Source organism: Salvelinus sp. IW2-2015, linkage group LG6.2 (genome assembly GCF_002910315.2).
Source record: "Salvelinus sp. IW2-2015 linkage group LG6.2, ASM291031v2, whole genome shotgun sequence".
In the NCBI taxonomy this organism is placed as follows: domain Eukaryota; kingdom Metazoa; phylum Chordata; class Actinopteri; order Salmoniformes; family Salmonidae; genus Salvelinus; species Salvelinus sp. IW2-2015.
In genome coordinates this window covers 12,520,138-12,542,305 of record NC_036846.1, presented here as the reverse complement: position 1 = coordinate 12,542,305, position 22,168 = coordinate 12,520,138, and the positions used below count along the sequence as shown (strand labels likewise).

Genomic DNA, 22,168 nt, shown 5'->3' with positions numbered 1-22,168 from the left:
TCTAGTGTAGCATGAAGACGGAGTCTACAACCCACACAAGTGGATCAGGTAGTGCAGCTCATCCAGGATGGCACATCAATGCGAGCTGTGACAAGAAGGTTTGCTGTGTCTGTCAGCGTAGTGTCCAGAGCATGGAGGCGCTACCAGGAGACAGGCAGTACATCAGGAGACGTGGAGGAGGCCGTAGGAGGGCAACAACCAGCAGCAGGACCGCTACCTCCGCTTTGTGCAAGGAGGAGCACTGCCAGAGCCCTGCAAAATGACCTCCAGCAGACCACAAATGTGCATGTGTCTGCTCAAACGGTCAGAAACAGACTCCATGAGGGTGGTATGAGGGCCCGACGTCCACAGGTGGGTTGTGCTTACAGCCCAACACCGTGCAGGACGTTTGGCATTGCTAGAGAACACCAAGATTGGCAAATTCGCCACTGGCGCCCTGTGCTCTTCACAGATGAAAGCAGGTTCACTGAGCACATGTAACAGACGTGACAGAGTCTGGAGACGCCGTGGAAACGTTCTGCTGCCGCTGCAACATCCTCCAGCATGACCGGTTTGCGGTGGGTCAGTCATGGGTTGGGGTGGCATTTCTTTGGGGGCCGCACAGCCCTCCATGTGCTCGCCAAGGTAGCCTGACTGCCATTAGGTACCGAATGAGATCCTCAGACCCTTGTGAGACCATATGCTGGTGCGGTTGGCCTGGGTTCCTCCTAATGCAAGACAATGCTAGACCTCATGTGCGCTGGAGTGTGTCAGCAGTTCCTGCAAGAGGAAGGCATTGATGCTATGGACTGGCCCGCCCGTTCCCCAGACCTGAATCCAATTGAGCACATCTGGGACATCATGTCTTGCTCCATCCACCAACGCCACGTTGCACCACAGACTGTCCAGGAGTTGGCGGATGCTTTAGTCCAGGTCTGGGAGGAGATCCCTCAGGAGACCATCCGCCACCTCATCAGGAGCATGCCCAGGCGTTGTAGGGAGGTCATACAGGCACGTGGAGGCCACACACACTACTGAGCCTCATTTTGACTTGTTTTAAGGACATTACATCAAAGTTGGATCAGCCTGTAGTGTGGTTTTCCAMTTTAATTTTGAGTGTGACTCCAAATCCAGACCTCCATGGTTTGATAAATTTGATTTCCATTGATAATTTTTGTGTGATGTTGTTGTCAGCACATTCAACTATGTAAAGAAAAAAGTATTTAATAAGAATATTTCATTCATTCAGATCTAGGATGTGTTATTTTAGTGTTCCCTTTATTTTCTTGAGCAGTGTATTTCAAAAAATGTTGATTGGTTAATTTTTGGGGGAGGCGTCCCTCTGCATCCACTGTTTTCAGTATTACTTCAGTGCCTTGATGCAAACAGGATGCATGCTTTGGAAAAAAATGTAGTCTGTACAGGCTTCCTTCTTTTCACTCTGTCAATTAGGTTAGTATTGTTGAGTAACTACAATGTTGTTGATCCATCCTCAGTTTTCTGCTATCACAGGCATTAAACTCTAACTTTTTTAAAGTTACCATTGGCCTCATGTTTCCCTCCTCTCCAGCAACTGAGTTAGGAAGGACACCTGTATCTTTGTTTTGACTGGGTTTATTAATACACCATTCAAAGTGGAATTAATACATTTACCATGCTCATAGGAATATTTAATGTCTGCTATTTTTATTTTTACCCATCTTCCAATAGGTGCCCTTCTTTACGAGGCATTGGAAAACCTCCCTGGTCTTTGTGGTTGAATCTGTGTTTGAAATTCACTGCTCGACTGATGGACTTTACAGATAATTGTATGTGTGGGATACAGAGATGAGGTAGTCATTCAAAAACCATGTTAAACACTATTATTGCACACAGAGTGAGTCCATGAAACTTATTATGTGACTTGTTAAGCACATTTTTACTTCTGAACTTATTTAGGCTTGACATACAGTAACTAAGGGGTTGAATACATTTCAGCTTTTCATTACATGACATTTTTTTAAAAATACTTTTAAATTCAGGCTGTAAAAACAAAATCCTGAAAGTCAATGGGTGTGAATACTTTCTGAAAGCATTGTATGTGATGTAATGCACAGCTTGGGATCATACAGTTGGGAGTGGACATTCATGGGTCATTGTCCTGTTGAAAAATAAATGATAGTCCCACTAAGCGCAAATCAGATCGCTCCAGAATGCTGTGGTAGCCATGCTGGTTAAGTGTGCCTTGAATTGTAAATAAGTCACTGACAGTGTCATCAGCAAAGCACCCCCAAAACATCACACCTGCTCCTATATGCTTCACGTTGGGAACCACACATGTGGAGATCATCCGTTCACCTACTCTGCATCTCACAAAGACACGCCGGTTTTTTATTTTTTATTTTACCTTTATTTAACCAGGTAGGCTAGTTGAGAACAAGTTCTCATTTGCAACTGCGACCTGGCCAAGATAAAGCATAGCAGTGTGAACAGACAACACAGAGTTACACATGGAGTAAACAATAAACAAGTCAATAACATGGTAGAAAAAAAAGAGAATCTATATACAATGTGTGCAAAAGGCATGAGGTAGGCAATAAATCGAATAATTAAATAGCAAGATTAACACTGGAGTGATAAATCATCAGATGATCATGTGCAAGAAGAGATACTGGTGTGCAAAAGAGCAGAAAAGTAAATAAATAAAGCAGTATGGGGGTGAGGTAGGTAAATTGGGTGGTAGTTTACAGATGGACTATGTACAGCTGCAGCGATCGGTTATCTGCTCGGAAGCAGATTTTTAAAGTTGTTGAGGGAGATAAAAGTCTCCAACTCAGAGATTTTTGCAATTCGTTCCAGTCGGCAGCAGCGAGAACTGGAAGGAAAGGCGTCCAAATGGGTTTTGGCTTTAGGGATGATCAGTGAGATACACCTGCTGGAGCGCGTGGGGTAGCCATCGTGACCAGTGAACTGAGATAAGGCGGCACTTTACCTAGCATAGCCTTGTAGATGACCTGGAGCCAGTGGGTCTGACGACGACATGTAGCGAGGGCCAGCCGACTAGGGCATACAGGTCGCAGTGGTGGGTCGTATAAGGTGCTTTAGTAACAAAACGAATGGCACTGTGATAAACTGCATCCAGTTTGCTGAGTAGAGTATTGGAAGCTATTTTGTAGATGATATCGCCGAAGTCGAGGATCGGTAGGATAGTCAGTTTTACTAGGGTAAGTTTGGCGGCGTGAGTGAGGAGGCTTTGTTGCGGAATAGAAAGCCGATTCTTGCTTTGATTTTGGATTGGAGATGTTTGATATGAGTCTGGAAGGAGAGTTGCAGTCTAGCCAGACACTAGGTACTTATAGATGTCCACATATTCTAGGTCGGAACCGTCCAGGGTGGTGATGCTAGTGGGCGTGCGGGTGCAGGCAGCGAACGGTTGAAAGCATGCATTTGGTTTACTAGCGTTTAGAGCAGTTGAGGCCACGGAAGGAGTGTTGTATGGCATTGAAGCATTGAATCGTTTGGAGGTTAGATAGCACAGTGGCCAAGGAAGGGCCGGAAGTAAATAGAATGGTGTCGTCTGCGTAGAGGTGGATCAGGGAATCGCCCGCAGCAAGAGCAACATCAATGGAGTATACAGAGAAAAGAGTCGGCCCGAGAATTGAACCCTGTGGTACCCCATAGAGACTGCCAGAGGACCGCCAACATGCCCTCCGATTTGACACACTGAACTCTGTCTGCAAAGTAGTTGGTGAACCAGGCAAGGCAGTCATTAGAAAAACGGGAGGCTACTGAGTCTGCCGATAAGAATATGGTGATTGACAGAGTCGAAAGCCTTGGCCAGGTCGATGAAGACGGCTCACAGTAATGTCTTTTATCGATGGCGGTTTGATATCGTTTAGTACCTTGAGGTAAAGGAGAAGCTGGGGAGGCTTGGGCGAGTAGCAGCGGGGGGGGCGGGGCTGTTGGCCAAGGTTGGAGTCGCCAGGAGGAAGGCATGGCCAGCCATTGAGAAATGCTTGTTGAAGTCTTCGATTATACACGGATTTATCGGTGGTGACCGTGTTACCTTGCCTCAGTGCAGTGGGGTAGCTGGGAGGAGGTGCTCTTGTTCTCCATGGACTTTACAGTTATCCCAGAACTTTTGGAGTTAGAGCTACAGGTGCAAATTTCTGCTTGAAAAAGCTGGCCTTTGCTTTCCTGACTGACTGCGTGTATTGGTTTCCTGACTTCCCTAAACAGTTGCATATCGCGGGGGCCTCGATCTATTGCAGTTCGCCACAAGGATTTTTTTGTGCTGTCGAGGGCAGTCAGGTCTGGAGTGAACCAAGGCTATATCTGTTCTTGGTTCTGCATTTTTTGAACGGAGCATGCTTGTCTAATATGGTGAGGAAGTAACATTTAACAGAATGACCAGGCATCCTCAACTGACGGGATGAGGTCAATATCCTTCCAGGGTACCGGGCCAGGTCGATTAGAAAGGCCTGCTCGCAGAAGTGTTTTAGGGAGCGTTTGACAGTGATGAGGGTGGTCGTTTGAACCGCGGACCCGTGGCGGATACAGGCAATGGGCAGTGATCGCTGAGATCTTGATTGAAGACAGCAGAGGTGTATTTGGAGGGCAGGTTGGTCAGGATAATGTCTATTAGGGTGCCCATGTTACGGATTTAGGGTTGTACTGGTGGGTTCTTGATGATTGTGTGAGATTGAGGGCATCAAGCTTGGATTGTAGGACTGCCGGGGTGTTAAGCATATCCAGTTTAGGTCACTAACAGAACAAACTCTGAAGCTAGATGGGGAGCGATCAATTCACAGATGGTGTCCAGGGCACAGCTGGGAGCGGAGGGGGTCGGTAGCAGGCGGCAACAGTGAGAGACTTATTTCTGGAGAGATTAATTTTTAAAATTGAAGTTCGAACTGTTTGGCATAGACCTGGAAAGTATGACAGAACTTTGCAGGCTATCTCTGCAGTAGATTGCAACTCCTCCCCCTTTGGCAGTTCTATCTTGACGATAAGTGTTATAGTTGGGTATGGAAATCTCAGAATTTTTGGTGGCCTTCCTAAGCCAGGATTCGGACACGGCAAGGACATCAGGGTTGGCAGAGTGTGCTAAAGCGGGTGAGTAAGGCAAAACTTGGGGAGGAGGCTTCTGATGTTGACAAAAAGCCAAGGCTTTTTTGATCACAGAATCAACAAATGAGGGTGACTGGGGACATGCAGGGCTGGGTTTACCTCCACATCACCGAGGAACAGAGGAGTAGTAGCGGCTAAAGGCTATCAAAACTGGTCGCCTAGAGCGTTGGGGACAAAGAATAAAAGGAGCAGATTTATGGGCGTGGTAGAATAGATTCTGGCATAATGTGCAGACAGGGGTATGGTGGGGCGTGGGTACAGCGGAGGCACAGCCAGGCACTGGGTGATGATAAGAGAGGTTGTATCTCTGGACATGCGGTCTCAATGGGTGAGGTCACCGCATGTGTGGGGGGTGGGACCAAGGAGGTATCAGAGGTACGGAGAGTGGAACTACAGGGTCCATTGCAAACAAAACAATGATAATGATAATAGCCTGAACAACAGTATGCAAGGCATATTGATATTTGAGAGGACATACAATAAGGCATAAAGTGATTGCAGGTCTTGATTGGGAGAGCTAGCTAAAACAACAGGTAAGATAACAGCAGCAATAACAGGGTGCTAGTCTAACACAGACAACACAGGTAAAAATGGCGACGACTAGGCAGAGAGGGTCGGATAACTACACACAGATCCTGAGTTAAAGCACAGAGCCGACAGATAAAACAAATAACAGAATGGAGTACCGTGAATTAATGGACAGTCAAGCATGCATCAGCTATGTAGCCAAGTGATCATAGTGTCCAGGGGGCAGCCGTAGATGGAGCAGGGAGGCCTCCACTAAGCTAGCACGCGGCGTTTAAAGTTAGTAGCCCGGGGGGTGGTCTGCTCAGACGGAGGGGGTCTGCTCAGACGTGGTCGTGTCGACAGAGAATCCAAGCCAGATGGCGATGGCGAAAGAGAGGTTGTGAATTGTAGAATTGTGTTTGCTAACTGGTGCTAGCTTCGTGGCAGTGGCGCTAGCTGCGCTAGCTACAAGCTAGCTGTGAGGATCAGAAGTAGTGGCTCAGGGATACGGCAGGAATCGGCGTTGTTGTCGAGAGACAGTCGATGCTGGTAAATTGGTGAGTAATATCCAGGCTAATAACAGGGCTGGTGTCTGTGCAGAAGGTAAAGCTACTAGCAGCGGCAAAAAAAATGGCTAAATTAGCTTGTAGCTGGTATTGTAGCCCAAGAATCGCTGGTAGACCTTCGGCTAGCCGGCAGATGGGCCTAGCTCGAGGCTAGCTCAAGGCTACCTGGTGCTTGCTTCGGGACAGAGGTGTTAGCCAGTAGTAGCCACTCGGTTGCAGCTAGCTAGCTGTGATGATACGGTGTAATTGTCCAGAGCTTGCGTCAGGAATCCGGTGATGTGGTAGAGAAAAAGCGTCCTATATGCTCTGGGTTGATATCGCGCTTGCAGACTGGCAGGTATTGGCCCGGTATTGAAGCTGGCTGTGTCCGAGTTGAGGGTGAAGACCGCAGCAGTGGCTAACTGACTACTAGCTGTAGCTAGTTATCTGGCTAGCTTCTGATTGGGGTTACGGTTCTAAAGTATAAAAAAATAGCAGGTCCGTACCACATTGGGTGAGGCGGAATGTGGAATGTATATCAGTCCTCCGATGGAAAGTGAAATTAAAAATATATACGAAATGTATACGAAAAATACGAAGACTATTTACACGGGACAGGACAACACAAAGACACGTCCGACTGCTACGCCATCTTGGATTCTTGTTGGAACCAAAAATCTAAAATTTGGACTCATCAGACCAAAGGACAGATTTCCACCAGTCTAATGTCCATTGCTCATGTTTCTTGGCCCAATCAAGTCTTCTTCTTATTGATGTCCTTTAGTAGTGGTTTATTTTCAGCAATTCGACCATGAAGGCCTTATTCACACAGTCTCCTCTGAACAGTTAATGTTGAGATGTGTCTTTTAATTGAACTCTGTGAAGCATTTATTTGGGTTGCAATCTGAGGCTGGTAACTCCTCTGCAGCAGAGGTAACTCTGGGTCTTTCTTTCCTGTGGCGGTCCTCATGAGAGCCAGTTTCATCATAGCGCTTGATGGTTGTTGCGACTGCATTTGAAGAAACATTTAAAGTTCTTGACATTTTCCAGATTGACTGACCTTCATGTCTTAAAGTAATGGACTGTCGTTTCTCTTTGCTTATTTGAGCTGTTCTTGGCATAATGTGGACTTGGTCTTTTACCAAATAGAGCTATCTTCTGTATACCACCCTTACCTTGTCACAACACAACTGATTGGCTCAAACGCATTAAGAAGGAAAGAAATTCCTTTAAATTAGCTTTTAACAAAGCACACCTGTTAATTGAAATGCATTCCAGGTGCCTACCTCATGAAGCTGGTTGAGAGAATGCTAAGAGTGTGCAAAGCTGTCATCAAGTCTAAGGGTGGCTACTTTGAAGAATCTAAAATAGATTTAGATTTGTTTAACACTTTTTTGGTTACTACATGCTTCCATATGTGTTATTTCATAGTTTTGTTGTCTTTACTATTATTCTACAATGTAGAAAATAGTAAAAATTAAGAAAAACCCTTGAATGAGTAGGTGTGTCAAAACATTTGATTTGTTTTGTATGCATTTTGTATTTTATTCCAGAAATAAGAGGTACAAATGCTTTTTAAACAACTTACCACAACATCCATCACAAATCAGTCATAAAAAAGTGTTCAAAGTTTAATTTGGGATTGATCTTCAAATACACTTCCCAAATCTTTATGATGAAACAAAATGAACGAAGTACTCACATGTGGGTCAAGTGTTTGAGTGGTTCAAACATCCTTCGCTGTATGTTCCCAATCTCAATTCCCTCTATGCTCCTAAAAAACACAAACAAAAGTTGTTCCCCTTAAGAGCTTACATAGAAAAACAAACGAAACAAAATATTTGAATTTCAGAGGCCCTCTTTGCAACGCTCTTTACACAAAATTGTTGGTCTTTCACAAAGTGCTTTTGATAAGCTTTGATATATTATCTACAATGCTATTTGTTCTCTTTCTTGATATGTGTGAATGAGGGAATTCCTGATGTGTGGGCCAGTAAGTGCACTCTGTTCCAATACGATAATACATTGAACACATAATACACAAATGACATGTTAAGTGCCACATAATTCTCTTGTATGATAGGGTGCAATTTGAAAAAGTGCATCATCAGGGGATGATGCTAGCTATGATTATAGTGTATGTAATTGAAATGAGTTAAATAGATGGATGGATTTTTAGTTAGTCTGAAAGAGCCACAGAAAGGGATGTAGAGAGAGGATGTACTAACTGTACACATGTTCTTGTGGTTGGGAAATTGTTTAAAAAAAAAAAATATTATGTAGATTTCATTTAAATGGTCTCTTGCATATTTACAAGAACTATATATTTTTTCTAAACCTGATATTACTACTAATGGATCACCTCTCAAGTGTAACATTCATTCAGAAAGTGAGCAGTGAAAAACATACAGGCTACTTACAATGATTTCAATTTATGCAAGTTATCAAAGTGGTCAATTTGTAGATCCGCGATAGGGTTATACGAGATGTTTCTGTAAGAACATAAATTATTAGACATAATATTCAACAATAACTATAGCACCATAGCTGTATTATAATCCCTATGTGTATGTCTTTCAACGTTAGTGCAAGAAAAACATTTAAAATATTCAAATAACGTTTGTGCATAGATTCGAGTGTGGATCTGACTCACAGCTGTAGTAAATCTCCCAGATGAACAAAGAGATTGGGAGGGATTGCCAGGAGTCTGTTGCTGGACAGATCTCTGTGGAGACAAAGCTATTTATTGGAAATAACATATGAAACTTACATTAGGTTTACATGGCTTACATGACCACCTAATCACGCATGCATGCTGTGTTCCCATTCATGTTAATGATAAATTCCTGGAATCCATTAGTCTACTTGATAAGCATCGTGTTAAGCTAGATGCACCACATATTTGTGTTCACCATGACTAACATGGTTATGTGTATGTGTATATTGGAGACACTCCAAGACGCCCCACTGTTCTGCAAATCCGGAAACCAGTGGAAGAGCATGTTAGGATAAATACTAGGATTAACCAAAACGCATAAAATATAAATCATAATGAACATCTTCTTGGCTTGGGAACATGTTGTTTTCCTATTCGGGCACATTTTGGGTTGCAATAAATTTCAGCCTAGTACTGCACTGTATATTTATAGTGCAGTCTTTACTAATAATGTGATAGTATCTGAGTTCTTCAAAAAGTCAGTGGAATAGATGATGTGCAGTATCACTGTGTGTCTGGGGATGATAAAGGAAGATGTCATGCAATTTCATGTCTGAGGCAAACAAAACATAATAACTTACAATTCCCCAAGTTTTTGCAGAAATGAAAAAGCCTGTTCATGTATGTGACTGATTCTGTTACTCTGTAGGACGCTAGAAAGAGTTGAAGAAAGACGGTCAAAACAAGAATTATGAAACAGAGAAAGCAATTTTCTTACTTTATTCCCCTCATCTTCTCTGTTGGTTCTAAAAGCAATTAAACAAGAGTGTTGCTTTTGGGTCTAATATTTAGAACCCCTTGTGGAAACAAATTGCTGTTGATATTTGGGATTGTAATGGGTTATCACCTACTGAGAAAGCCAAGGACACAGATGGGGAAAAACAGAATCTATTCTGAAGATTGAAATGTATTAAGTCACTTACAGCACAGTCATCATGTTGCATGACCAGAATGTTACGTTTCCGACACTTTCGATTTGATTCCCCTCCATGTCCCTGGAGACACACAAGTGCACAAAAACATATTTAAAAGTAATATCATGCCGATAACAAAGCTCTTTGATTTGCTGACTTCCAAACTTACAGCCAGTTAAGTCTTGGCATTTCCAGGCAGATGTCATCCAGCTTTGTCAGAGCGTTGTTCAACAAAACCCTGTGAACCAATACAACAAACAAGAGCGGTCTGATTTTTGTAACAAACAAGAGCGGTCTGATTTTTGTGCCGATCAAAGAAAACACTCCGCCAATATACGTAAGCATATCAAATAGGCCCTTAAAAATACTGGGGCACTTCAATTAAGTGCATATGAAATAACTTCTTAGAGGGTAAAAGCAAAACATGACCAACTCAAGAAGGTAGAGGTAGAAATGAAACTCACAGGAGTACCAAGGAGCGCAAGCCTGAAAAGGTTGTGGGGGATATCTGATGGATACTGTTGTTTTCAAGAATCCTACAACCAGAGGGTAGAGTTTATTTTCAGCTCTTTTATTAAGTGAAGTATTTGGCTGAGCATTGGTTCAAAGGAAACTGCAGCGATACAAGCTTTTTTTGCTGAAGGCTGTCTAAAAATGTGATGTCTTTGTTCCATTTATGTTAGCAGTATGTCTATATTGGCACACAGGATATACAGAATGTGCCAGTAAGGAAAACCTACAACCACTCCAGTTTGTGTAGATCTTGGAACACCCCAGGCATCAGGATGGATATCTTGTTGTAGCTTAAATATCTGAGGCAGAGAATACTTATTTTAAATACGCACAGTTCTCTGAAACAATTCATAGGAATTATTTACCCTTTATTTCAAACATAAGCAACTTCGATGAGGAAAACTTAAATCAACAACATTCATTATGAAGGACATATGTTTGATCAAGAACAAAGTTCAACATAACACTCAATTGCATGGATGGATGAATATAATGAACTCACAGTCTTGTTAGATTGTACAGTCCTCTGAATGCATTAGGGCTCACAGCTCGGATTCTGTTATGTTGTAGATATCTGAAGTAGTTTGTTAGAAGTATGTTACAAACATTCATAGAATTTGTGTGTTGAGGAGAAAAACTGCCACAATGGCTAACACGTTACAACACGTTACAACACGTTACAACACGTTACAACACGTTACATCAAGTACAGAAGCCTCACATTTCTAACATTCACTTCAGACGAAATTTAGATCACAGGCTGATCAACCCACCCAAAATTGTATTTTATGTCAGGTGTCGTATAAAGCCTTTCCAATTTAGCTTGCAATACTGCTAAATAGAACAGACAGGCAATGTTTACAGTCGCAGGAATCTTTTTGGCAAGCTGTCAAGCGAGATGAGGATTTTGGCATGGTTGTGAAAGCAGCTGACAGAAGATTTCATCCATTGAAGGGCTTTTCAATAGAACTTAGTTGAACCATAGCATCAACTGTCTTGTTATTTTATACATAAAACCTAAATATAAATGGCTCCCTGTAGATTAGAACAACAAAATAAAAATACCAATTGGTACATACTTTCATGATATTTGGTTTGCTAACATTTTTTTTATAAGAAAAATAAAATTGCAAGCAACACTTGAATGAAAGATTACCCAAACAGTACTACATAGCTGACTTAATTTGATAGATAGTTCTTGGCAGTCTATGAGGCATGTGTTCAGTCTCCTCATCGCTCTACTACTTCCATGATGCCAATATGTTTCAGGCACCACAAGATAGACTGAATGATGTGGTGAACAATCGTGAAAGTCCACTTTCCTCACAACCATCATCCAAAGGTGAGTCTTGATAAGACATCCTTTTTAAGCTTGTTTTGGCCATCAAAAGCATCAAAAGGGGACAAACAATGCTTAGAATTTTGTCCATGTCTGTCACAGTGGACTTGACAGGTTGGTCTATCAGTGTGTGCTTTTGAAGTGCTAACAAAATAATTTCTGAACAACTGAATGCTTTACTAGCAGACTACAACTCAACCAAGTGACTTCTCTTGCCTGAATACATTTTTTAAATAAATGTAACAACTTACAATTTCTGAAGACTCTGGTACTTATAGAATATGTCGCCATTCAATATCCGGAGTCGGTTCCTTTGCAGTGACCTGTGAGATGTGAATAGTTCATAAGGTCGACTAGGTAAAATAAAAAATGTCATAAACATAACATTGTGCCACCAAACAATACTGTGTCAATTAAAGGCCAAAACCTTTGATCCATTTTTATTACTATGTTCTCGGTCCAGTGTCTGTTTAAGGTTTCTATGTGACCACACGTTGTCCCGAATGCAAACAATCTTCCAATTATGTTTCAAATGGGACTGGTGATAAAACACATCATTATTCCAAACAGAAGAGGAACATCTTTCTTTATGGAGTGACAGAGATAATGCATAATTTTGACATTTGTAGCTGAATCGTTATCTAAGTTCATTCCACCTCGATTAGCACTATTACCCGAGGTTACGGAGATACACTTTGAATTAGTGAAGAAAGCATTTTAATTGAAAATGAACAATGTGGAAAATGCTGCAGTAGTCTACAGCACCTTGATGAGGGCTGAGCCAATTGGAGAAGGAAGAGGCGGCGATGATAAGCAATTGACATAATTGAATTATTCTGCATGCAAATTGGGCCTTCGAGGTTTACCCATCAAGCAAACACATTGTTTTGTTGATGAATAGTCAAGTGGAACTGGATGTCCCCAATATGGAAGGATGAGAAACATGGGGCCCAAATGGGCCATTATCTAAACGATGTAGGGCCAATATGATAGGGAGACATACTAGATTGTGAGACTGAGAAAGGGCGAGCTCGATGTGATAATTTATAGTCATTGTTGTCATTCTTTTGCATAATGTATGAATTGTGTATGTATGAATTATTTTATACATCATCTTGTTATAAATACATTTTGTTATAATCGTATCCTTACCTTCAGTTTGTCTCACATTCCAGTAGGTTTTAGTAGGCTTCAGTAAAGAGATTCCAGTAGGCTTTAGTTTGCTTCAGTAAAGAGATTCCAGTAGGCTTCATTAGGCTTCAGTAAAGAGATTCCAGTAGGCTTCAGTAAAGATATTCCAGTAAGCTTCACTAGGCTTCAGTAGGTTAAGTAAAGCGATTCCAGTAGGTTTCGGTAGGCTTCAGTATGCTTTAGTAGGCTTCAGTAAAGAGATTCAAATAGGCTTTATTAGGCTTCGGTAAAGAGATTCCAGTGGCCTTCATTCGGCTTCAGTAAAGAGATTCCAGTAGGCTTTGCTAGGCTTCAGTAGGTTAAGTAAAGGTGTAACAGTATAACTTTAAACCGTCCCCTCGCCCCGACCCGGGCGCGAACCAGGGACCCATCAAGGGACCCTGCACACATCAACAACTGACACCCACGAAGCGTCATTACCCATCGCTCCACAAAGGCCGCGGCCCTTGCAGAGCAAGGTGCAACACTACTTCTAGGTTTCAGAGCAAGTGACGTAACTGATTGAAACGCTACTAGCGCGTACCCGCTAACTAGCTAGCCATTTCACATCCGTTACACTCACCGCCCTTTCAACCTCCTCCTTTTCCGCAGCAACCAGTGATCCGGGTCACGGCACCAATGTATGCTTTAGTAGGCTTCAGTAAAGAGATTCAAATAGGCTTTATTAGGCTTCGGTAAAGAGATTCCAGTGGCCTTAATTCGGCTTCAGTAAAGAGATTCCAGTAGACTTTATTAGGCTTCAGTAAAGATATTCCAGTAGGCTTCAGTAAAGAGATTCCAGTAGGCTTCAGGAGACTTTAGTAGTCTTCAGTAAAGAGATTCCAGTAGCATTAGTAGGCTTCATTAAAGATATTCAAGTAGGCTTCAGTGGGCTTTAGTCGGCTTCAGTAAAGATATTCCAGTAGCCTTCAGTAAAGATATTCCAGTAGAATTCAGTAAGTTTCAGCAAGCTTCAGTAAAGAGATTCAAGTTTCATTTTCCTCTTTCAAAAAGACTGTTCCAGTACAGCAGAGAACAGCCCTAGGACTTAAACCAACCTCCACAAACAAACTTCCATCAAGACACTCATTAGCTAACTGAGCGAGACACTTTGTTTAAATCCTTTTTCTCTTCCAATTCATAGGAGAAACAGAAAAAAGTATGCACACTTCCAGTCAGATGCAAATGTCTCAACGAAGAAGGCTATCAGGTGTGTGTGTGTGTGTGTCAGTGAGCGTCATTATGTGCATAGTATTTATGAACTACTCAAAGGTGTGTGTGTGTCAACTCACATCATGGTGACGTTAATGGACACTGCTGGGACATGGTGAAACTGGGCGCCGTCACAGTCCAGCTCCAGGTCTCTGCACTGGCACAGCTCTGGAACAGCCCCCAGCACTGGAGGAGGAAGAGACAAGACAGAGGAAGAATATATTATTGTCTAACGCCAGAGGAGGTTGGTGGCACCTTAATTGGGGAAGACTGGCTCGTGGTATTGGCTGGATCCGAATTTGTGGAATTGTATCAAATACATCCAACACATGGTTTCCATGTGTTTGATGACATTCCATTCGCTCAGTTCCAGCCATTATTATGAGTTGTCCTCCCCTCAGCAGCCTCCTGTGTCTGACGCACATCCACGAGTCATACTGGACCAAAAAAAGATAGCAATGAAAATAAATTACTTGGATTATTTGGACAACATCGTTGTTATAGAACTAGCGTTAAAGAGAAAATCCACTCACAAACTATCTTTCGGTATTTTCTTAATTAGTCCACCCACTGTTGATACAGTCCCAAAATGCATAGGCAAGACATTAGACCTTCAAGTTTTTGACTGCTGTCACGAATGTCGTAGAGAGGAGACCAAGGCGCAGCGTGATTTGAATACATACTTCTTTTAATAAAGAAATATACTGAACAAACGAAATTACAAAACGAACGTGAAACGTATAAACAATGATTGCAGACATGCAACATCACAAAGACAATAACCCACAAACCAAACTGGAAAATGGCAACCTAAATAGGATCCCCAATCAGAGACAACGATAAACAGCTGCCTCTGATTGGGAACCAATCTTGGCCACCATAGACCTACATATGTCTAGACTAGACACACACACCTAGACATACAAAAAACCCTAGATAAGACAAAAACACACATACCACCCTCGTCACACCCTGACCTAACCAAAATAATAAAGAAAACAAAGAATACTAAGGTCAGGGCGTGACAACTGCTGACATACAAAACATTTTGGGATTGTATCAACAGTGAACTAATAAAAAAAATAAGATCCGAGAGACATAGGAGAGCATCAGGGACCAATCTTAATCACTGCCTATGTACGTTAGAGACACGTGACTTGTGCTTGCTTTGCAGTTTTGCTTCCTTCCCTGTCTGGGCACACTGTTCTTACAAAGGCTAAAATCAGAGACCTTCTGCATCGCAAACGCGTGACCCCCCGCCAGACAACGTATTTGCCCATTACTCCACCGAAAAGGTACCAATTCGATAGCACTAGCGGAGACATTTCAAGATGTGGAATGAGGTTACGGCACAATCTCAACACCGTTACAAATGGCCACAGAGAAACAATGCGAAGCTGCAATCGATTGAATTGGGGCCTCATGTCAGAGGCTGACTCGAAGGCTCCAGGAATAAAGAGGATGACTGTGATTATGTGAGTAGTTTATGGATTATTTGTCAAAGACAAGAAGTCCAGGTTCCGGCAGGACATTTTTAAATGGATAAGGGACCATGTTTGATATAGGATACAGTAAAGTGGATATCATCAGAAAAAAATCCTTTATATCTGAGGGGAATTATAATCAGTCATAAAGGAATGGGAATACTAAAATATCAAGGGTATTCAAATCACATCTTCAAGTTCTGTAGTGTTGATTTCCTTTTTCATTACTAGTTAATTTTTTGATCAGTGTCATCGAGTACACATATATTGTGTCATGACTAAATTAGGGGAAGAATGACAATCAGCAGTGTAATATTGATGTACTGTTGAGGACATATTTGAGGACACATTTGAATCATGTTCTGATGTTCAAAGAAAGAAACATCTGTAGAAAGAATGACATCTAATGCAATGCATATCTAATGACTAAAATGAAGAGGAGGTTTGCATTTGACCTGAAGTGTGACATCTCATATTCCTCACTCATTTCAAAAGTATTTTTGGTACTATTGACGAAGAGATGTGGGAGGACATTTGGAGATATGCAAAAACAATATCTATATGTAATCGTACTAGAGCAATTCAATTAAGAATAATACACATATTGCATATATCCCCAAATCGCAGACATGCTTTTAGCCCCTCTTCCTCTTCTCCTCAGTGTCTTAAATGCAAAACTGATACAGGCACCCTAACACATTGTTTATGGTTATGTACCAAAATACAAAGATACTGGTCTGGTGTTCTGCAAGAAATTGAAAAGATCCTAGGGGTTGATCTAGAATTGGACCCAGTTTTTTTACTGTTGGGTCTCCCTCGTAGGCATGTTACTTCTGTGGGTAAGAGGAGGCTTTACAACATCCTTACCTTTGCAGCAAGGAAAAACATCCTTTTACAGTGGATTACTGATAAGGTTCCTTCTATTAAAGATTGGCATAAGACACTATTTGAATGGGTGCCTCTGGAATATTTGACATGTACATTGCATTCTAAAACAGATCAGTTCTACAAAGTATGGGAACCCTATCTAAATTACCTAGAACCTGAGGTATCAGCTAGTATGCTGCAAGGATTCTCTTAGAATGGTGGTGATCTATGTATTTCAGAATTACACTGTACGTTCCATGTGTGGAACCTAACTTCTTAGTTTAAACTGAGCTTTTTTGTTTAATTTCTGTTTGTAAGTTTTTTTTAAATGTATGTATTGAGAGACGCAATGATGGGGATGGGGTGAGAGAAGAGGGGAGAGGAAAATGGTGTGGGTGTGTATGTGTGTGTATGTGTATGTATATGTATATATATATATGCGCAGGTATGTGTAATTGAGTGCTGTTTTTTTTGCTTTGTCTCTGTTGTTGTATCTCTTGATATGGGTGAAAATTGTGAAATTCCAATAAAAATACTGTTTTAAAAGCAAATAGTATTTCTGAAAGACGGGAAATTTGCAATTTTAAAACTTTCTTATCAGTGACCTCTGTCCTACTAACAATAAAGTTAATAATGGATTGAAAACCTCTAACTCTGCCAAAGACATTTGAGAAAACATTGGATATAATCAAAGGATTATATGCACAGTCTTGGAAGAAAACAAACCTGTTTATTCAATCAGGAAACGCTTATTGCTTGTTATCTGATAGCATGTCAGTCGTGGTTAATATTAAATTGCATTATTCCGAAACTAAATAAGGACATTTTAGGAATGTTCTAGCAAGGAGATGTCAGACAAATCCTCATCTGTTTAAAGCAGTCTTAATGCCTCGAGGCAGCACAAATGGACCATTCGAAACTGCTAGACTTCCATCTGGCCTGTATTATTCAGTTCCAGAACCACAAACTTAAATAAATAAAGACATCTGAATGTTAGAATTGGAGATTAGGGACATCAGGAGAATTGGAGTGAAGCAGTTGCTATATCAAAACTTTGCTTCAGTCGATACGTTTTGGCTACATGTAAAGTTAGTATAGTTGTTCTACCTTTGACCTTACAGTACACAACAAATCAAATCATAAAATTTTATTTGTCACATACACATGGTTAGCAGATGTTAATGCGAGTGTAGCGAAATGCTTGTGCTTCTAGTTCCGACAATGCAGTAATAACCAACAAGTAATCTAACCTAACAATTCCACAACTACTACCTTATACACACAAGTGTAAAGGGATAAAGAATATGTACATAAAGATATATGAATGAGTGATGGTACAGAACGGCATAGGCAAGATGCAGTAGATGGTATAGAGTACAGTATATACATATGAGATGAGTAATGTAGGGTATATAAACATAAAGTGGCATAGTTTAAAGTGGCTAGTGATACATGTATTACATAAAGATGGCAAGATGCAGTAGATGATAGAGTACAGTATATACATATACATATGAGATGAGTAATGTAGGGTATGTAAACATTATATTAAGTGGCATTGTTTAAAGTGGCTAGTGATACATTTTTACATACTTTCCATCAATTCCCATTATTAAAGTGGCTGGAGTTGGGGTTTCAAACAACTAACTCACACATGTGGGAGGAGCACAGGGTCAGTTGAAGGGTCAGCTGCAGTCCCGCGGCTCTGGAGATATTAAGAGCACGTACCTTGGATCTGAAACCCTGGCCATCTAATTGCCAGTTCAACCCCCACATGTTTTACTGCCCTACCATCCACTTGCCTGTTCAATCCCCTCATGTTTTACTTCCCTGCCCTCTCCTTGCCAGTTCAACTCCCTCATGCTTTACTGCCCTGCCATCTACATGCCAGTTCAACCTCCCCATGTTTTCTGCACTGCATCCGCCTTGCCAGTTCAACCCCCTCATGCTTTACTGCCCTGCCATCTACATGCCAGTTCAACCTCCCCATGTTTTACTGCCCTGCCATCTACATGCCAGTTTAACCCCCCCATGTTTTACTGCCCTGCCATCCACTCGCCAGTTCAACCCCCTCATGTTTTACTGGCTTACCCCAGCCATACAGAGTGATTTCATTGAATTAGCTAAATATAACCCGAGGGCATTGCTCACCCATGGCTGTTTAACCATTCACTATAATATGCTATGTCAAATACATCATAAAGTATAGTAATATTCCAAGTAGCTCATCATTAATGAATGCGTATCATGGATGTATAATGAATACTTTTATAATGGCTGTGTAATAAATACTTTTATCATGGTTGTGTAATAAATACTTTTATCATGGCTGTGTAATAAATACTTGTATCATGGCTGTGTAACAAATACTTTATATACTCATGGTTTATGTAAATGACTAAAGGAGATTTACAGTATTCTCTTGGATGAATTTCTGATGTACAGTACCAGTCAAAAGTTTGGACACACCTACTCATTCAAGGATTTTTCTTTATTTTTACTATTTCTTACATTGTAGAATAATAACGAAGACATCAAAACTATGAAATAACACATATGGAATCATGTAGGAACTAAAAAAGTGTTAAACAAATCAAAATATATTTTATATTTGAGATTCTTCGAAGTAGCCACCCTTTGCCTTGATGACAGCTTTGCACACTCTGTAACTACCAATTGGATATTGGGGAGAAAAAGGAGTAAAAAGGACCCCCCCCCCAAAAAAAAAATAATACTGTGCAGTGTTACCATTCCCCAAATTACCAAGTTTTCCACAAATTGTGTGTAATTTGTTAATCTGCATGATTAAAATCTGTGTTCAGACGTGTTAGAAATTGAGAGTTCCTGCACCCTCGCAAAAGGAAAATCTCAGCTAAAGCACCCCCCCCTTCTGATCTGTGTGGGCAGACGCAAAGAACTCGAGGTGAATCAGTTTAAGCACCGCCTTCGCCCAATCCTGATACGTTCAAATAACCAGTGACGAAAACCCACAAACCAGAACTAATGCTGCTCATTATCTCACGCATCCCATTCAGTGCCGGCAGATTCTTCAGTCTACACACATAATCTGCCCACGGGAGATTAGGCATTGCTAAACCATGGTTTTTTTTAAACACAGGGGAATCAAAACTATTCCTAAAATGTTACATGTGGCTCCTATAATATCTAGGTTGAAGTAATCTATACTCACAGAAATTAGTTAAAGTAAAGCTTCAAAACTTGAATTTATTATCCTGAATTAAAATATATAACAGTAGTTGAGAGCTGCTAACTTCACTGCAGCTCTGAAATCTGTTCAGCTCTGGTATTTCAAGTGAAGTCAACAGAGATGATTCTGAGAGAAGTGGTGATTGACAACACCCAGTGGCGACCCGTCATTCAGGGTGGGTGGGGCAGAGCTCCGATTGAGAAAATACGTTTTGAACAGCCACCCAACTCGGAATTCCAAGTCGGGTACTCGGGCCTATTTCTAGAGCTCTGATTCAACCTTGTTTTTTTCCGAGTTCCCAGTTGTCTTGAAAGCACCATAAATACAGAGAATGACAGACTTTGATGACTAAATTTGCGCCACCTTCCCCCAGCGCCACCTTCCTGTTCAAGTGAGCACAGCACAACAATGGTCCCAAAATGTATTGTATGCTGCTGCATAAATTATGTAATATGCCAGGGAGATATGTATACTGTAGCTAAGAAAGTAATACCAAGTGTATGTTGTGTAGTAAGCTGTTAGTAACCCATGTGCCTCACCCTTATAATTTGGTCCCTTTCCCCGTCAGAACTTAGCCTACTGTTCTGACTTGGTGGTGCACATGTAGCCTGTAGCCTGTGTTAGAGAAATCATTGAATATTGTAAGAGCTTTCTTTGTCTGCTTATATGCCCCCCGTTATTTATCCTATGGTTCTGACTTGGTGTACAGGGAGAATACTGTAAGAATGGCCCATGTTCTGAATTTTGTCACTGTACATTTCAAAAGTGCTGAACAAATAGTTGTATTGACTATGTCCATCGTAGCTTGCTAATTAATGTCTTCATCAAAATTACAGATTGCCTCTTATGCGCTCATCATTCCCTTATGCCATAGTTTGTACATCTCAATTGTTATAGGCCTATTGCTTTATATATTCATAATTTTAGGCAATGTTGGAAGGATTTCATTGTTTTGCTTACTTTGTGTATTAGAATTAGCTCATGTGCTTTTCTTGACGAGGAGGAGATACTATATAATGTTGTTTGGTCTGTAACCATGTTTGCCAGTGGCAATCTCTTCCCATTCAAATATTTGTTTTCAACAAAAAGTTCAGTAATAGACCCATGTAATTCCAGTTGATATTGTGAGGTTTGTTATGTTTGCACAATGCGCTGTATGTGCGTCAGTGTATTCTATATAAAAGTGGATTCTCATGATTGTATTTTCCTTATTTTTTAGACCACATAGGCCTAATAAAATAGTTTAAATGGTAGGCTAGCCGAGTCTCTCTCTCTCTGTCTCTGTGTGGTGTTTTTCTGTGGTGACTTAAAGAAGAGTAAAGTTGAGGCCTCAACATCTTGCTGAATTTATCTGAACTAACATCTCTCTAAATTGATTTTGTAAATTTTATTTTTATTTTTTCTCCCCAGTTTCGTGATATCCAATTGGTAGTTACAGTCTTGTCCCATCATTGCAATTCCCGTACGGACTCGGGAGAGGCGAAGGTTGAGAGCCATGCGTCCTCCGAAACACGACCCTGCCAAGCCGCACTGCTTCTTGACACACTGCTCGCTTAACCTGGAAGCCAGCCGCACCAATGTGTCGGAGGAAACACCGTACAACTGGCTACCGAAGTCAGAGGGCATGCACCCGGCCCGCCACAGGGAGTCGCTAGAGCGCAATGGAACAAGGACATCCCGGCCAGCCAAACCCTCCTCTAACCAGGAAGAGGGTAGGCCAATTGTGTGATGCCTCATGTCTGTCCTGGTTGCGGCTGGCTGGGACACAGCCTGGGATCGAACCCGGGTCTGTAGTGACTTAGAACGCTGCGCCACTCGGGAGGAATCTATTAGAATTTCTGTCGGTGTCCATTTTTAAAGTGCTGAACAAATAGGCCTACCTCGCTGCAGCTCTTTTGCTTGCATTTGCTTATACTTAGAGCTAAGTGTTAATGATATAAGAATAAACATCATGAATTTAATGAACATAAATGTAATAATGTTTGTGTATGGTTCAAAAGTCAAAACAAATTTTGGCATTTGTTATTATTGAAGGAGAATGCACCTCTTTTCGACTTACACAAATCCACAAGGATTTGTTTAAGTTCACTCCATGGTGCTGAAAGGAAAGCTCTGCTGTTGGGACAGCTTTATGGAGGTCTTAACAGTGTGTGGGCACCATTTGTTCCCATTACAGTGCAACTATTATGTATTGTTTAGTGTTGTGTGTTGTGTTGTGTAGTTGCTTTGCTGGAATGCATAAAGAAAAATATGTTGAATTTGCCACACCAAGATTTACATACTAAAATCACCACTGACAACACAACAACAGATTCCGGAGAAAATTAGCGGAAGGGAAAGTTATCAGTGTAGGCAGATTGATGGTATAAAACTATATTAAAGAACATACTTTTAAATAACAATGAAATGTGAATCAAATGGATGTGGAGAGAGCAATTGGACTAGGATTGTGTTTTTCTGTCAAATACTTTTGAAGAGCAGTAATTGTAGATGAGCACACCCCATATCCTACACAGACTGTTATATGGACATCTGATGAAAGGCCTCATTTAAATGTGATACTCTTATCGTCTATTAATGATGAAAACTCATTTCCGATGCCGTG

At 41.2% G+C, this 22,168-nt stretch overlaps 1 protein-coding gene across 1 annotated transcript in view; it reads right to left on the bottom strand.

Annotated features, from left to right (window-relative positions):
• The window catches only part of rxfp1 (relaxin family peptide receptor 1), a 109,569-nt gene that overhangs the window by 18,827 nt on the left and 68,574 nt on the right, over positions 1 to 22,168 (bottom strand). Inside the window, exons 4-14 of the mRNA XM_023989680.2 lie at positions 14,085 to 14,190; positions 11,874 to 11,945; positions 10,786 to 10,857; positions 10,511 to 10,582; positions 10,235 to 10,306; positions 9,940 to 10,008; positions 9,780 to 9,851; positions 9,438 to 9,509; positions 8,794 to 8,865; positions 8,561 to 8,632; positions 7,843 to 7,914 (exon numbers count right to left, since the gene is read on the bottom strand). Of these exons, the coding sequence (XP_023845448.1) occupies positions 7,843 to 7,914; positions 8,561 to 8,632; positions 8,794 to 8,865; positions 9,438 to 9,509; positions 9,780 to 9,851; positions 9,940 to 10,008; positions 10,235 to 10,306; positions 10,511 to 10,582; positions 10,786 to 10,857; positions 11,874 to 11,945; positions 14,085 to 14,190 (823 nt within the window). The remainder of the gene's footprint in view (positions 1 to 7,842; positions 7,915 to 8,560; positions 8,633 to 8,793; positions 8,866 to 9,437; positions 9,510 to 9,779; positions 9,852 to 9,939; positions 10,009 to 10,234; positions 10,307 to 10,510; positions 10,583 to 10,785; positions 10,858 to 11,873; positions 11,946 to 14,084; positions 14,191 to 22,168) is intronic.